Below are 15,937 nucleotides of genomic sequence, written 5' to 3' on the forward strand. Positions count from 1 at the left end.
CAGAATTTTATAGAATGTGATAAAAATACGTTTATTATTCTTTTACTCAAATATATATATATATATATATATATATATATATATATTATAATTCGGTTCTTTTAATTTACATTAAAAATTAAAAATTTCTGGCTCAAATAAAACTTGTAAAATATGAATAGAAAAATTTTTAAATTTTATTTTTTATATTAATATTTAATCTTTCATAAAAAAATTCTTTATTCAACTATTTATAATTATTGCGATATAAAGTTAATATAAAAAGTTATATAGAAAATTAAAAAATTGCAAAATATATGTGTATATATATATATATATATATATATATATTTAAAAAATGTTATGTATGTTAATATTGCGGATTATTTACTTGAAAAATATCGAGAATGAACATAACATTTCGAAAATCATAATTAATGATAAACTTCTATTGCTTCTTTCGCAAAGTAGTTACGTTATCACTTCCACTTGTCATCGAATAATAAGATAGATAGCTAAAGCTACTACAGCTCGATATCTCATTTTGAATAGTTCCTGCGTGTCGTCAATATTATCAGCATCTCTCTTTCTCTCTTTCTCTCTCTCTTTCGTTATACCTTCCTTACGTTCAAGATGCGCATCTTGAAGTTTTACAAGACACCTGGATTGAGGGCGGGCCAGCTGAAGAGCAAGCTACAAAAGGTGTTGGAAATCGAGACCTCGGTGACCGATCTTGAGACAGAATTGTGTTATTATGTGGAGATCGCCGAACCGCTCGAAGAGGAGGAAATTAGAGTATTAAAATGGATCCTATCATCTCCTTTCGAACGAGAATGTTTACGATGTGACAGTGTATTTAGTAATATTCAGGATCATGCTATTGTCATTGAAATTGGACCCAGGTAAAAATTCATACGTAACATCTAATTTACTTTTATTTCTGCACCATAAAAGTTAACTCTTCATAATTTATAATAAAATAATTCTCTGTCATTGTAGGTTGAACTTTTCAACAGCATTTTCTACTAATGTAGTTTCCATTTGTAAGTCTGTGAAATTGAATAAAGTCACAAGAATTGAAGCAGCAATTAGATATTGCATAAAACTTAAAGGGACAATTGACAAGAAAATAGAAAATGACGTATGTGTATATTCTGTATATTCTCTCAAGAATCAGTGATTTTCAGTGATATGATTGAAACTATTAAATTTACTTAATACATAATACATATAGTCTACTTTGCTTAAAATAACATTATATATATTATATTATAGATTGTAAATGTATTGGGAGATAAAATGACAGAATGTAGATACGTAAAACCTATTGAAACATTTGATCATGGCTTTAGGCCGGAGAAATGGTTTGATGTTGACTTAATCAAAGAAGGCAGAAAGGCTTTGGAAAAAGTTAATTTAAAATTGGGTGAGTAAAGTGTAATTAAAGATTTAATTTAGATTTTTTTTTGAAGTTTTTTTTATTAAAATCAAAAACATAAGTACTTGAAATGATCTTTTAAAGTTTAACAAGTTTGTTGTTATTATGAAAATAAAAAGGCTCAAGAGTCAGCAGAACAAAATTTAGCCAGAATTCAAATCTAATTTTTGAAAAAGTGATGAGAATTATATAAATTATATTTTTATCATATTAATGGATCAATGATTTTCATTTCCCAGTTATTGAATTATTTATTCTAATCTTTCTTTATGTTTTCAAACTATACAATTCTTTTATTCTATAATTATTTATTTTATTCTAAATTATTTTGCAGGCTTGGCATTTGACGATTGGGATTTAGACTATTATACAAAATTATTTCTTGACAAACTAAAACGTAATCCAACAAGCGTGGAATGTTTTGACCTTGCCCAATCTAATAGTGAACATAGTCGCCACTGGTTTTTTAAGGGACGCGTTATTTTGGATGGCAAAGAAGAAGAAAAATCTTTGATCGACATGATTATAGATACTCAAAATTACTCAAATCCAAACAATGTGATTAAATTTAGTGATAACAGTAGTGCTATAGAAGGATTTCAAGTTCCTGTCTTGTGTCCTGTAGAAACTCACAAAAGTAGTCATTTTGATCTGAAAGACATCAAGCAACATCTCATTTTTACAGCTGAGACACACAACTTTCCAACTGGCGTAGCACCTTTTAGGTAAATTAATAAATAAATAATGAATAAATAAAATTTCAAGTTAAACTCAAAGATGGTTTATAATGTATGTATGCACTTTGTTTTTACATCTTTTTTAAAAATTATATATGAGTTTTAAAATTTTCAAGTACTGATATAGAATATTGATAATAAAAAAATTTGAAACATAATAATAGTCCAAATCTGAGATATAATATGACTTATTCTAATTTGTAATTTTTAGTCTGAGAATTTCTTTCTTTTTTCTATTTCCTTATTATATATTGGTCATTTAATATGTATGAGTGATTAATTTTTTAATTTATTTGAATATATACATATGAAATATGAAATAATATTGTAATAGCGGTGCCACTACGGGTACTGGTGGCCGACTGAGAGACATTCAAGCAATCGGTAGAGGAGGAAATTACATAGCAGGCACTGCAGGTTACAGTGTTGGCAATCTTCATATTTCAGGTATATATATTTTTATAATTAAATTCAATGAACCAAATTGAACTAATTCTTGTATATAATGCTGGTTTTTGCACATGTCTAGCCTTGGATTAAAGATTATTCATTTATATTTATTAATAAGCGATTCTATAGAGCTATTGGTAATCATATACCTATTTATTAAAAAGACTATTTTTAAATATTCAACACTGAATTATTTTTTTGATACATCTCAATTTATCTTTTGGCAGGCTATGATTTGCCATGGGAGGAAAAGGATGCAGTTTACCCTAGTAATATGGCATCGCCGTTAGAAATAATAATCGAAGCGAGTAACGGCGCTTCTGATTATGGAAACAAATTTGGAGAACCCGTCGTGTGTGGATTCGCGCGTTCTTATGGGGCGACTAATCACGCGGGAATTAGACGAGAATGGATCAAGCCTATAATGTTCAGTGGAGGATTAGGAACCATGGATGCAAATTTGACTAATAAGGCAAGCTTCTAAGGTTTATTTAAATATTGTAGATAGCTTATTTTATACAACAATTAATTTGTTTAAATCACTCTTTTTAATTCACCATTATTTCTTTTAAAACACTATCTCTTGATATTATTAATTTTTATAAATTATATTAACACAACATTTCTTGCCTCATATATATATATATATATATATATATATATATATATATATATATATATATATGTATACGTATTTAATTTAAAATCTATATATGTAAAAAAAAATTATTCCAAATTTCAAAAAAATTATTTGAAACTTCTTATCGTTTCCTAAAAGAAGGAAACTTTTCTTTTCACTGAAAAAAGTATATAATTATTATATCATTTATTGGTTGTCCTTTGTCAGGTGTCAGCAGAACGAGGAATGGAAGTGGTCAAGATCGGTGGACCTGTGTATCGGATCGGTGTAGGCGGGGGTTCGGCGAGTTCTGTAGAGGTACAGGGTGACAACAATACAGAGTTAGACTTTGGTGCAGTCCAGCGTGGCGATCCCGAGATGGAGCAAAAATTAAATCGCGTGGTTCGTGCATGCACGGAAATGGGTGACAGCAATCCGATCCTGAGTATCCACGATCAGGGTGCCGGTGGTAACGGTAACGTCCTCAAAGAACTAGTGGAGCCTGCCGGTGCCGTTATTTTTACTAAGAATTTCGATCTTGGCGACCCTAGTATTAGTACATTAGAGCTCTGGGGCGCAGAATATCAAGAGAGCAACGCGATTCTATGTAAATCGAAGGACGAGGATTTACTAAGAGGAATCGCAGCGCGTGAAAAATGCCCCATCAATTTTGTCGGCACTGTCACTGGAAATGGAAAAATTATTGTTTCTGAAGAGGAAAATTGCGAACACACGAAATATTTAAATAATGAAGATGGGAACCTGAACGACAATAAATATCCGGTGAATCTGGAGCTAGAAGTTATTCTTGGAAAAATGCCTCGTAAAACTTTCAACTTGGACAAGATATCGCCTCAAAAGTTTTCTATGAAGTTGCCCGATGAATTAACAGTTCTCAGTGCTTTGGATAGAGTTCTTCGATTACCTTCGGTAGCTAGCAAACGGTATATGTTTTATTATATTCTATAACAATCTCATTGTTTCTCCTTCCTCTTTTCTTTCATTTGTCACGTACATTTCTATCTTTTACGATTTTTTTTTTTTTGGAAAAAACACGTGAAAAAAATTCTTATTATATTTATATTTTTTTACAAAATCAACACTCAAAAAGTTAATCTGTTTCGCACTGTCCAGGTATCTAACGAATAAGGTGGACCGTTGTGTAACAGGCTTGGTAGCCCAGCAGCAGTGTGTCGGTCCATTGCACACTCCTCTGGCAGACGTTGCAGTGGTAGCTATTTCATACTTTTCTATGGAAGGCATCGCGACGTCCATCGGCGAACAACCAATTAAAGGACTGGCGAATGAAGTGGCTGGTGCTCGAATGACGGTTGCCGAGGCTCTCAGCAACCTAGTATTTGCGCGTATTACGAATCTGCGAGACGTCAAGTGCAGCGGTAATTGGATGTGGCCGGCGAAACTTCCAGGCGAAGGTGCGGCGCTCTACGAAGCTTGTGTGGCGATGTGTTCATTGATGAAAGAACTCGGAATCGCGATCGATGGTGGTAAGGACTCGCTCAGCATGGCCACACGAGTCGGCAAGGATGTCGTCAAGGCACCTGGCACTCTCGTCGTGTCTTGCTACGCGCCATGCCCCGATATTCGTCGAGTTATTACCCCGGATCTCAAGGCTCCCGCTGCGGGACGGCAGAGTTATCTGCTTTTTGTTGATTTGTCTCACGGGAAGAGCCGACTCGGTGGAACGGCTCTGTCTCAAGTTTATAATCAATTGGGTGACGACGTACCAGATGTCCAAAACGCGGTGACTTTCAAAAACGCCTTCGATGCCACGCAACAATTAATCGCCGATAAGAAGGTCCTCGCTGGTCATGATGTAAGTGACGGTGGACTGATCACGTGTCTTCTAGAGATGTGCTTTGCTGGAATCTCAGGGATAGATGTCGACATAACTCACAAGTCTGCACCTGCTATTAATATTTTGTTTTCGGAAGAGGTTGGTTGGATATTGGAAGTCGACGAGAAATATCGCGACGAAGTGATGGAAATGTTTCAACGTTACAAAGCCCCCGCATACTTGATTGGAAAATCCGCGGGCTTTGGAATGAACTCGGAAGTAATCATCAAGGTGCGTGGTAATATTGCGCTAAGAACTACGGTAATCGATTCGATGACTATTTGGGAAGAGACTAGTTATCAGCTGGAACGCCATCAGACAAATGTCACCTGCGCCTTGGAAGAATTTTCTAAACTAGGAGAGCGAACCGCTCCCGCTTATCGATTAAGCTTTGATGCCACTAGACCTCACTCGATACCAAAGAATCCGTTAAAGAATATTAAAGTTGCTGTGATAAGAGAAGAAGGTACTAATGGGGACAGAGAAATGGTCGCTTCTCTATTGCAAGCTGGCTTCGAGGTTTGGGACGTTACAATGCAAGATCTGCTGAAAAACTATGCTACCCTGGAGGTTTTCAGAGGAATTATCTTTCCCGGTGGTTTCAGTTACGCTGATGTCTGCGGCTCTGCCAAGGGATGGGCAGCCAGTTTTCTCTTCCATCCATCTCTACGTGAGCAATTGCGGCGATTTGTCGCTCGCGAAAACACTTTCAGCCTGGGAGTTTGTAACGGCTGCCAATTGATGAGTCTATTAGGATGGGTGGGTGACGAAGATATTGAAAAAAATATAAACGGAATTTATTTGGATCATAATCTGTCGGAGAGATTCGAGTGCAGGTGGAGCACTGTTAAGATTGAGAGCTCGCCGTCGATCATGTTAAGAGGAATGGAGGGCAGTGTTCTTGGCATATGGGTGGCTCATGGAGAGGGCAGGTTTATTTTCCGCGAGGAAATTCTAAAATCTCTTGAAAGGGATAATTGCTTACCAATCAGGTACGCTTTTATATTTTAATAAAGAGTAATTCAATTATTACTTGATATTAAATGATTATTAAATGTGGAATATGAATACATGAAATCAAACGTTTAAAATGTAACTCGGCTATTCTTTTTTATTTTAATATTGTTTCTATGTTTAAAATTTCTAAAACCTCGTAAGGTCCAGTACATTGATCCTCGAATTTACCTAGTTTGGAATTTTTACTTGATTTTCAAATTTAAACATTTGTATGTTAATTTTCTTGTCATAATAATTTTTTATTTAATTTTTGATTAATTTGATTAATTTAATTTTAAATGACATTATCAATGTGCCTGCTTGTATTATTTATATTTTATTATGTTATTATATTATTATTTATATTTATTTTATTACGTAGGTATACGGACGATTATGGCAATCCGACTGAACGGTATCCTATGAATCCAAACGGCAGTATAAATGGCATTGCTGCGGTTTGCTCTAAAGACGGCCGACATTTGGCGATGATGCCGCATCCAGAGAGGTGTACGCAAATGTGGCAATGGCCTTGGAAACCAGTAGAGTGGAACTTGGAAACCTCATCACCCTGGCAGCGGCTTTTCGACAATGCGTATATGTGGTGTCAAGAGCACGATTAAAAAATTGCTTATCAAAATCGATAAAGAATTTTGTTATGATTTACGGTTACTTTATTCATATATATTTTTTTACATTAATATTCATTTCATTTTATTAAATAATTAATATTCAATATAATATAAATTATACATTAACAATGGCTGTTTTATTACAGCTATTGGATAGGTCGCTCTGCATATACTACATTTAAATTCTCGAACATTTGGATTATCTTCCCATTTTCCATTACATTCTTTTAATATTGCGAAAATCAAAAACCAGTTTTCGTTTGGACAATTTGGACGGTAATAGGAGCAACGCTTTCGTCGTCGTTGACACAAAAATAAGACTCAAACGAATCAGACAAGAACCAAAACTATTTTATTTATAATAAAATGGAAAAATAAGTATATCTTTAATAGTCTCGTCTTATACTTACTGCCGCATGATTTGCTCATCGTTGATGAGACAAAACGTGTTAAGTTTAAACGTACCGAAAACGAATTATATTTCTGTAGATTAAAAATATGATTAATAATATTAAAAAGATCTATAGTATAAAAAAACAATCCAAAAATTTTATTTATTTTTTTTTGTCAAGGAATATCTGTAGAGCTTATCCACTGTAAAAGAAAATATATCATTTTTACATTCAGTTAAAGAAATTAAGATCACATGAAATTAATATTAAAAGTGTATATTTGTAAAATTTAAAATTAAATAATAAATTAACATATTAAAATAATAAAAGTATTTTTTTATACAAATAAAAATTGTAAGCATACAAATCGTTGTATAAAATAAATATTAATAAAAAATGATAAATTGTCAATTCGTATTTGATTATATACGATCTGCATCTAATTGATTAAAAACTATATACATTGTCAATAAATAATTTTAAATATATACATCAATAGATTCTTATTGTTTATTCCTCAATGTTTTATTTTGCATAATTATATATGCAACAGATCAGGAGAAGATAATATTGAGAATACGAAGAATATACATATATTATGACATTAATTAAATTCCTCTTTAATTCTGGAAACTATTATATTTGTCATACAATAAACTACTCGAGTAAAGAGAAGTAAAGAAAAAAATGATGTAATAAATGATTTAATTAAATATATAGAATAATTCTTTATAAGAAACGTTTTGCATTTTATTCGAGGAGAAAACTCATATTCCATTCAACAGAAATTCAAATCTCATTGTTTAGAGATTTAATCTAAAATATATCAACATTACTTCATCAGATCCGATCAGTAGAATCTGAATAAGATATATTTTTTTCCATGTGAAAAAACAAAATTGAATTAATTAATACATATTCCATAATTTATTATATTATATTAATTCATTATATTATATTAATTAATTATATGTAAATGAATCAAATTAAATAAATTTAAATTATTATTGTTATTAATTGTCGAGATTGATGTTCCAAGTTCTCGGCTAGAAACGGATTTTGAAATATTAGGAAATTATTAGGCGAATATGAACAAATTGGAGGTAGCACAACTAGCAAAATTACGCAGCTAGATTATCGACCGTTGAAAAATAATAGGAGAATATATAAAGGAAAGAAGTAGCACAAATTATTATCTTTAGCAGTAGCTTGCTGCATTGTCGACGATCGGCAATTGTGTCGGTATGTTGGTAAGTGTCACTTCCTATCTGATCATATTCGCTTAATACTTTCCTAATATTCCTAATATTTCAGAATATACTTGCAACTCGAAAATTATCGACCGTTGGAAAATAATAGGAGAATATAAACAAATTTGAGGTAGCACAACTAGCAAAATTACGCAGCTAGATTATCGACCGTTGAAAAATAATAGGAGAATATATAAAGGAAAGAAGTAGCACTAATTATTATCTTTAGCAATAGTTTGCTGCATTGTCGATGATCGGTAATTGTGTCGGTATGTTGGTAAGGGTCACCTCCTATCTAATCATATTCGCCTAATATTTTCCTAATATTCCTAATATTTCAGAATATACTTGCAACTCGAAAATCATCGACGAGTGAGTTGTAATCGCAATAATCCCCGAACTATAAATATTAAAATTCTGAAATATTAATAAAGTATACGCCGAATATAATTAGATAAGAGGTGACACTAATTAAAAATCAAAGAATTGTAAGTATTTTTAAAATCTTAAGTCTAAAGCTTTGGATTACAAAAATATAAATTCACAAACGTATTAAATTCTTAAAAAAATTTGTAATATTTTTATTAAAAATTTGCTATATTTATAATATGAAAATATTTCTTTTCTAGGGACTGAAATGTTATTAAATGGAGATTTTAAAATAACATATTCTATCAGATATATCTCGGAATTACGAATCTTTTATAAATCAAACATATAGTGACGCCATATGCAATCTAAAATCTAGCGGCCAAATTATACTCGAAGTCCCGAGTCCTGCGATCAGCGATTGTCTGTGACAGTCGATTGCAGTTCATCAAATCAATAAGTAAAATAGCGAGCCAAATGCAATCGTTTGATTAATTGATTAAATATTTATATATACCGAATGAAAAAGTGATCCAAAATGCAATCATTTGATTCATTGATTAAATATTGATATATATCAGACGAAAAAGTGAGCCGAAATGCAATCGTTCAATTAATGAATTAAATATTTATATATACCAGTGAGCCGAAATGCAATCGTTCGATTAATGAATTAAATATTTATACATACCGAACGAAAAAACAAGCCGGAATGCAATCGTTCGATTCATTGATTAAATATTTATATATAGCGAATGAAAATGCGAACCGAAATGCAATCGTTCGATTAGTGAATTAAATATTTATATATACCGAACAAAAAACCAACCCGAAATGCAATCGTTCGATTAGTGAATTAATTATATAGGTGTATATATCAAACGAAAAAGCATCTCGAAATGCAATCGTTCAATTAATTGATTAAATATTTATATATATATATATATACCGAACGAAAAAACAATTCGGAATGCAATCATTCGATTAATTGATTAAATATTAATATATACTGAACGAAAAAGCGACTCGGAATGAAAAAGCGATTCGGAACGCAATCGTTCGATTCATTGATTAAATATTTATATATACCGAATGAAAATGCGAATCGAAATGCAATCGTTAATTAAATAAATCGATTAATTGATTAAATATTTATATATACCGAACAAAAAAGTGAGCCGGAATGCAACTGTTCATTGATTCGATTAACTGTAATCGACTGTCACAATCGCTGATCGCAGAACTCGGGACTTCGAGTATAATTTGACTATTGAATTTTAGATTGCATATGCAGAGAGAAGAGTGAGAGATGTCATGGCCCGCTTTTAGGTGATTCTTGGAAGCGATACTCCCTCTGTGGACATTAAAAACTGTGAACATGAACTACAAAGCCACCTACACAGCACATTATACTAAAAGATAACGAAAAGATGTCTTTTTTAAGCTATCTTTTCGACGAAAAAATGTCTATAAAGTTTTACAAAATGAAATATCTTGAGTTTTATAAAGAATAGATCTATAAAGAATATTAATTGATTATACTTGTATTTAATTTTTGACGTATTGTTTTAAAAATAGAAGTGTGTGACAAGAATTAAAACTAAATAAACTAAATAAATTATCGTTTTATTATAATCTTTATAAGAATAATTATTTCTTTAACGATACTTAAAAAAATTAAGTGTATTTATTCGATATTTTATCTCTCCCTCTCTCTCTCCCTCCCTCTCTCTCCCACCCTCTGTCATCCTTTCTCTCTGTCTTTCTCTGTCTCTGTCACTCAATTTTCTAACAATCTAAATACAATTCAAATTGAGAACGCGTGATAAAATAATCGAATGATAAACTCACATACTTAAAGTTTTGTAAGCATAATGTGTCGATGGAAACGCGCGACAGCGATTTTTGACGATATTCAGTGATGGCGTCATCGCGAAGATGGAGCGAAGTTGCGTTTTTAATTACATATTTTATTATACTACAAATAAAAAAAGTCATGCTTGCGCGATGTGATTCTAACAATTTACCGACATGCACAAAATGATGATTGCCGGTAAGGCAGTCGAAGGTACTAGACTACGTAATTCTGGCGTTTAACGCGAATGCAGATGGCGATACTAAACAGCAAAAAAGATGGCCGCATTGTGTGAAACGCGAGGCGCGAAATATTGCATTTCGTATATCAATTTATAAATGCATGAAGAAATCCATTGCTTCTAACTCTCCGTTGGCGGGACAATACTCGAGCAAAAATTGAAGTGAAAAAGTAAAGACAAAATTAAGCAGCACCAGCAGCAGCAGCAGCGGGCAGCGGGCAGCGAGCAGCAGCAGCCGGCAGCGGGCATTTTTTTTTTTTTTTTAATTTGATACTCTTTCTTTTTACGAGCTTTCTTTTACGTTTCGAGCTTTCGCTCATATCCGTCTTTTGTCTCTAATTTTCCTATTTCCCTACTTTTATGTTTAAGGATCCTTTTATTTAAACTTTATTCTTTATTTTAATTTGTTTCTCTTCTTATTCTAATTTGTTCCCTTCTTTTTCTTATTTTTTTTTTCTTTTTCAGAATTTCGGTCTGTCAGCCGACATCAGCAGCAGCGGGCAGCGGGCAGCAGCAACGGGAAGCGGACAGCGGACAGCGGACAGCGGCAGCGGGAAGCGGACAGCGGCAGCGGGAAGCGGACAGCGGACAGCGGCAGCGGGAAGCGGAAAGCGGGAAGCGGACAGCGGACAGCGGGAAGCGGACAGCGGCAGCGGGAAGCGGACAGCTGGAAGCGGACAGCGGACAGCGGGAAGCGGACAGCGGACAGCGGGAAGCGGACAGCGGGAAGAAGACAGCGGACAGCGGGAAGCGGACAGCGGGAAGCGGGCAGCGGACAGCGGGAAGCGGACAGCGGACAGCGGGAAGCGGACAGCGAGAAGCGGACAGCGGATAGCAGGAAGCGGGAAGCGGACAGCGGACAGCGGACAGCGGCAAGCGGACAGCGGGAAGCGGACAGCGGACAGCGAGAAGCGGACAGCGGACAGCGAGAAGCGGACAGCGGACAGCGGGAATAGGACAGCGGACAGCGGACAGCGGGAAGCGGACAGCGGGCGGACAGCTGGAAGCGGACAGCGGGAAGCGGACAGCGGGAAGCGGACAGCGAGAAGCGGACAGCGGACAGCGGGAATAGGACAGCGGACAGCGGACAGCGGGAAGCGGACAGCGGACAGCGGGAAGCGGACAGCGGGAAGCGGACAGCGGGAAGCGGACAGCGCGAAGCGGACAGCGGACGGCGGGAAGCGGACAGCGGGAAGCGGACAGCGGACAGCGGGAAGCGGACAGCGTACAGCGGGAAGCGGAAAGCGGGAAGCGGGAACCGGAAAGCGGGAAGCGGACAGCGGGAAGCGGACAGCGGGAAGCGGACAGCGGACAGCGGACAGCGGGAAGCGGGAAGCGGACAGCGGGAAGTGGACAGCTGGAAGCGGACAGCGGGAAGCGGACAGCGAGAAGCGGACAGCGGGAAGCGGACAGCGGACGGCGGGAAGCGGACAGCGGGAAGCGGACAGCGGGAAGCGGACAGCGAGAAGCGGACAGCGGACAGCGGGAATAGGACAGCGGACAGCGGACAGCGGGAAGCGGACAGCGGACAGCGGGAAGCGGACAGCGGGAAGCGGACAGCGGGAAGCGGACAGCGCGAAGCGGACAGCGGACGGCGGGAAGCGGACAGCGGGAAGCGGACAGCGGACAGCGGGAAGCGGACAGCGTACAGCGAGAAGCGGAAAGCGGGAAGCGGGAACCGGAAAGCGGGAAGCGGACAGCGGGAAGCGGACAGCGGGAAGCGGACAGCGGACAGCGGACAGCGGGAAGCGGGAAGCGGACAGCGGGAATAGGACAGCGGACAGCGGACAGCGGGAAGCGGACAGCGGACAGCGGGAAGCGGACAGCGGGAAGCGGACAGCGGGAAGCGGACAGCGCGAAGCGGACAGCGGACGGCGGGAAGCGGACAGCGGGAAGCGGACAGCGGACAGCGGGAAGCGGACAGCGTACAGCGGGAAGCGGAAAGCGGGAAGCGGGAACCGGAAAGCGGGAAGCGGACAGCGGGAAGCGGACAGCGGGAAGCGGACAGCGGACAGCGGACAGCGGGAAGCGGGAAGCGGACAGCGGGAAGCGGACAGCTGGAAGCGGACAGCGGGAAGCGGACAGCGAGAAGCGGACAGCGGGAAGCGGACAGCGGACGGCGGGAAGCGGACAGCGGGAAGCGGACAGCGGGAAGCGGACAGCGAGAAGCGGACAGCGGACGGCGGGAAGCGGACAGCGGGAAGCGGACAGCGGGAAGCGGACAGCGGACGGCGGGAAGCGGACAGCGGGAAGCGGACAGCGGGAAGCGGACAGCGAGAAGCGGACAGCGGACGGCGGGAAGCGGACAGCGGGAAGCGGACAGCGGACAGCGGGAAGCGGAAAGCGGGAAGCGGGAACCGGAAAGCGGGAAGCGGACAGCGGGAAGCGGACAGCGGGAAGCGGACAGCGGACAGCGGACAGCGGGAAGCGGGAAGCGGACAGCGGGAAGCGGACAGCTGGAAGCGGACAGCGGGAAGCGGACAGCGAGAAGCGGACAGCGGGAAGCGGACAGCGGACGGCGGGAAGCGGACAGCGGGAAGCGGACAGCGGGAAGCGGACAGCGCGAAGCGGACAGCGGACGGCGGGAAGCGGACAGCGGGAAGCGGACAGCGGACAGCGGGAAGCGGACAGCGTACAGCGGGAAGCGGAAAGCGGGAAGCGGGAACCGGAAAGCGGGAAGCGGACAGCGGGAAGCGGACAGCGGGAAGCGGACAGCGGACAGCGGACAGCGGGAAGCGGGAAGCGGACAGCGGACAGCGGGAAGCGGGAAGCGGACAGCGGGAAGCGGACAGCTGGAAGCGGACAGCGGGAAGCGGACAGCGAGAAGCGGACAGCGGGAAGCGGACAGCGGACAGCGGACAGCGGGAAGCGGACAGCGGACAGCGGACAGCGGGAAGCGGACAGCGGACAGCGGACAGCGGGAAGCGGGAAGCGGACAGCGGGAAGCGGACAGCTGGAAGCGGACAGCGGGAAGCGGACAGCGGGAAGCGGACAGCGGACAGCGGACAGCGGGAAGCGGACAGCGGACAGCGGACAGCGGGAAGCGGGAAGCGGACAGCGGGAAGCGGACAGCTGGAAGCGGACAGCGGGAAGCGGACAGCGAGAAGCGGACAGCGGGAAGCGGACAGCGGACAGCGGGAAGCGGACAGCGGGAAGCGGACAGCGGGAAGCGGAAAGCGGGAAGCGGGAACCGGAAAGCGGGAAGCGGACAGCGGGAAGCGGACAGCGGGAAGCGGACAGCGGACAGCGGACAGCGGGAAGCGGAAAGCGGGAAGCGGGAACCGGAAAGCGGGAAGCGGACAGCGGGAAGCGGACAGCGGGAAGCGGACAGCGGACAGCGGACAGCGGGAAGCGGGAAGCGGACAGCGGACAGCGGGAAGCGGGAAGCGGACAGCGGGAAGCGGACAGCGGGAAGCGGACAGCGGGAAGCGGACAGCGGACAGCGTACAGCGGGAAGCGGAAAGCGGGAAGCGGGAACCGGAAAGCGGGAAGCGGACAGCTGGAAGCGGACAGCGGGAAGCGGACAGCGAGAAGCGGACAGCGGGAAGCGGACAGCGGACGGCGGGAAGCGGACAGCGGGAAGCGGACAGCGGGAAGCGGAAAGCGGGAAGCGGGAACCGGAAAGCGGGAAGCGGACAGCGGGAAGCGGACAGCGGGAAGCGGACAGCGGACAGCGGACAGCGGGAAGCGGAAAGCGGGAAGCGGGAACCGGAAAGCGGGAAGCGGACAGCGGGAAGCGGACAGCGGGAAGCGGACAGCGGACAGCGGACAGCGGGAAGCGGGAAGCGGACAGCGGACAGCGGGAAGCGGGAAGCGGACAGCGGGAAGCGGACAGCGGGAAGCGGACAGCGGGAAGCGGACAGCGGACAGCGTACAGCGGGAAGCGGAAAGCGGGAAGCGGGAACCGGAAAGCGGGAAGCGGACAGCTGGAAGCGGACAGCGGGAAGCGGACAGCGAGAAGCGGACAGCGGGAAGCGGACAGCGGACAGCGGACAGCGGGAAGCGGACAGCGGACAGCGGACAGCGGGAAGCGGACAGCGGACAGCGGACAGCGGGAAGCGGGAAGCGGACAGCGGGAAGCGGACAGCTGGAAGCGGACAGCGGGAAGCGGACAGCGGGAAGCGGACAGCGGACAGCGGACAGCGGGAAGCGGACAGCGGACAGCGGACAGCGGGAAGCGGGAAGCGGACAGCGGGAAGCGGACAGCTGGAAGCGGACAGCGGGAAGCGGACAGCGGACGGCGGGAAGCGGACAGCGGGAAGCGGACAGCGGGAAGCGGACAGCGCGAAGCGGACAGCGGACGGCGGGAAGCGGACAGCGGGAAGCGGACAGCGCGAAGCGGACAGCGGACGGCGGGAAGCGGACAGCGGGAAGCGGACAGCGGACAGCGGGAAGCGGACAGCGTACAGCGAGAAGCGGAAAGCGGGAAGCGGGAACCGGAAAGCGGGAAGCGGACAGCGGGAAGCGGACAGCGGGAAGCGGACAGCGGACAGCGGACAGCGGGAAGCGGGAAGCGGACAGCGGGAAGCGGACAGCGGGAAGCGGACAGCGGGAAGCGGACAGCGAGAAGCGGACAGCGGGAAGCGGACAGCGGACGGCGGGAAGCGGACAGCGGGAAGCGGACAGCGGGAAGCGGACAGCGAGAAGCGGACAGCGGACGGCGGGAAGCGGACAGCGGGAAGCGGACAGCGGGAAGCGGACAGCGAGAAGCGGACAGCGGACAGCGGGAAGCGGAAAGCGGGAAGCGGGAACCGGAAAGCGGGAAGCGGACAGCGGGAAGCGGACAGCGGGAAGCGGACAGCGGACAGCGGACAGCGGGAAGCGGGAAGCGGACAGCGGGAAGCGGACAGCTGGAAGCGGACAGCGGGAAGCGGACAGCGAGAAGCGGACAGCGGGAAGCGGACAGCGGACGGCGGGAAGCGGACAGCGGGAAGCGGACAGCGGGAAGCGGACAGCGAGAAGCGGACAGCGGACAGCGGACAGCGGGAAGCGGGAAGCGGACAGCGGGAAGCGGACAGCTGGAAGCGGACAGCGGGAAGCGGACAGCGAGAAGCGGACAGCGGGAAGCGGACAGCGGACGGCGGGAAGCGGACAGCGGGAAGCGGACAGCGGGAAGCGGACAGC

General features: G+C 43.2%; 1 protein-coding gene across 1 annotated transcript; it reads left to right on the forward strand.

The window, feature by feature from the left end:
* Positions 1 to 612: 612 nt before the first annotated feature.
* On the forward strand, positions 613 to 7,311 carry LOC105251010 (phosphoribosylformylglycinamidine synthase). Its single transcript, XM_011257487.3, has 9 exons — positions 613 to 881; positions 979 to 1,120; positions 1,255 to 1,405; positions 1,752 to 2,142; positions 2,489 to 2,601; positions 2,832 to 3,076; positions 3,452 to 4,167; positions 4,358 to 6,070; positions 6,457 to 7,311. The coding sequence occupies exons 1-9, from the start codon at positions 613 to 615 to the stop codon at positions 6,695 to 6,697; spliced, it is 3,981 nt and encodes a 1,326-aa protein (XP_011255789.2). The 3' UTR covers positions 6,698 to 7,311.
* The last annotated feature ends 8,626 nt before the right edge of the window (positions 7,312 to 15,937 follow it).

This window comes from Camponotus floridanus, unplaced genomic scaffold (genome assembly GCF_003227725.1).
Source record: "Camponotus floridanus strain SB8 unplaced genomic scaffold, Cflo_v7.5 scaffold264, whole genome shotgun sequence".
Classification (NCBI taxonomy): Eukaryota; Metazoa; Arthropoda; class Insecta; order Hymenoptera; family Formicidae; genus Camponotus; species Camponotus floridanus.

What these genes read in the sequence shown, in the direction of transcription:
- LOC105251010 (XM_011257487.3), top strand. Translation starts at nt 613, where the DNA reads ATGCGCATCTTGAAGTTTTACAAGACACCTGGATTGAGGGCGGGCCAG. An exon ending in ACAAGAAAATAGAAAATGAC is followed by an intron (nt 1,121 to 1,254) that starts GTATGTGTATAT and finishes ATTATATTATAG; the next exon opens with ATTGTAAATGTATTGGGAGA. An exon ending in GATAATTGCTTACCAATCAG is followed by an intron (nt 6,071 to 6,456) that starts GTACGCTTTTAT and finishes TTTATTACGTAG; the next exon opens with GTATACGGACGATTATGGCA.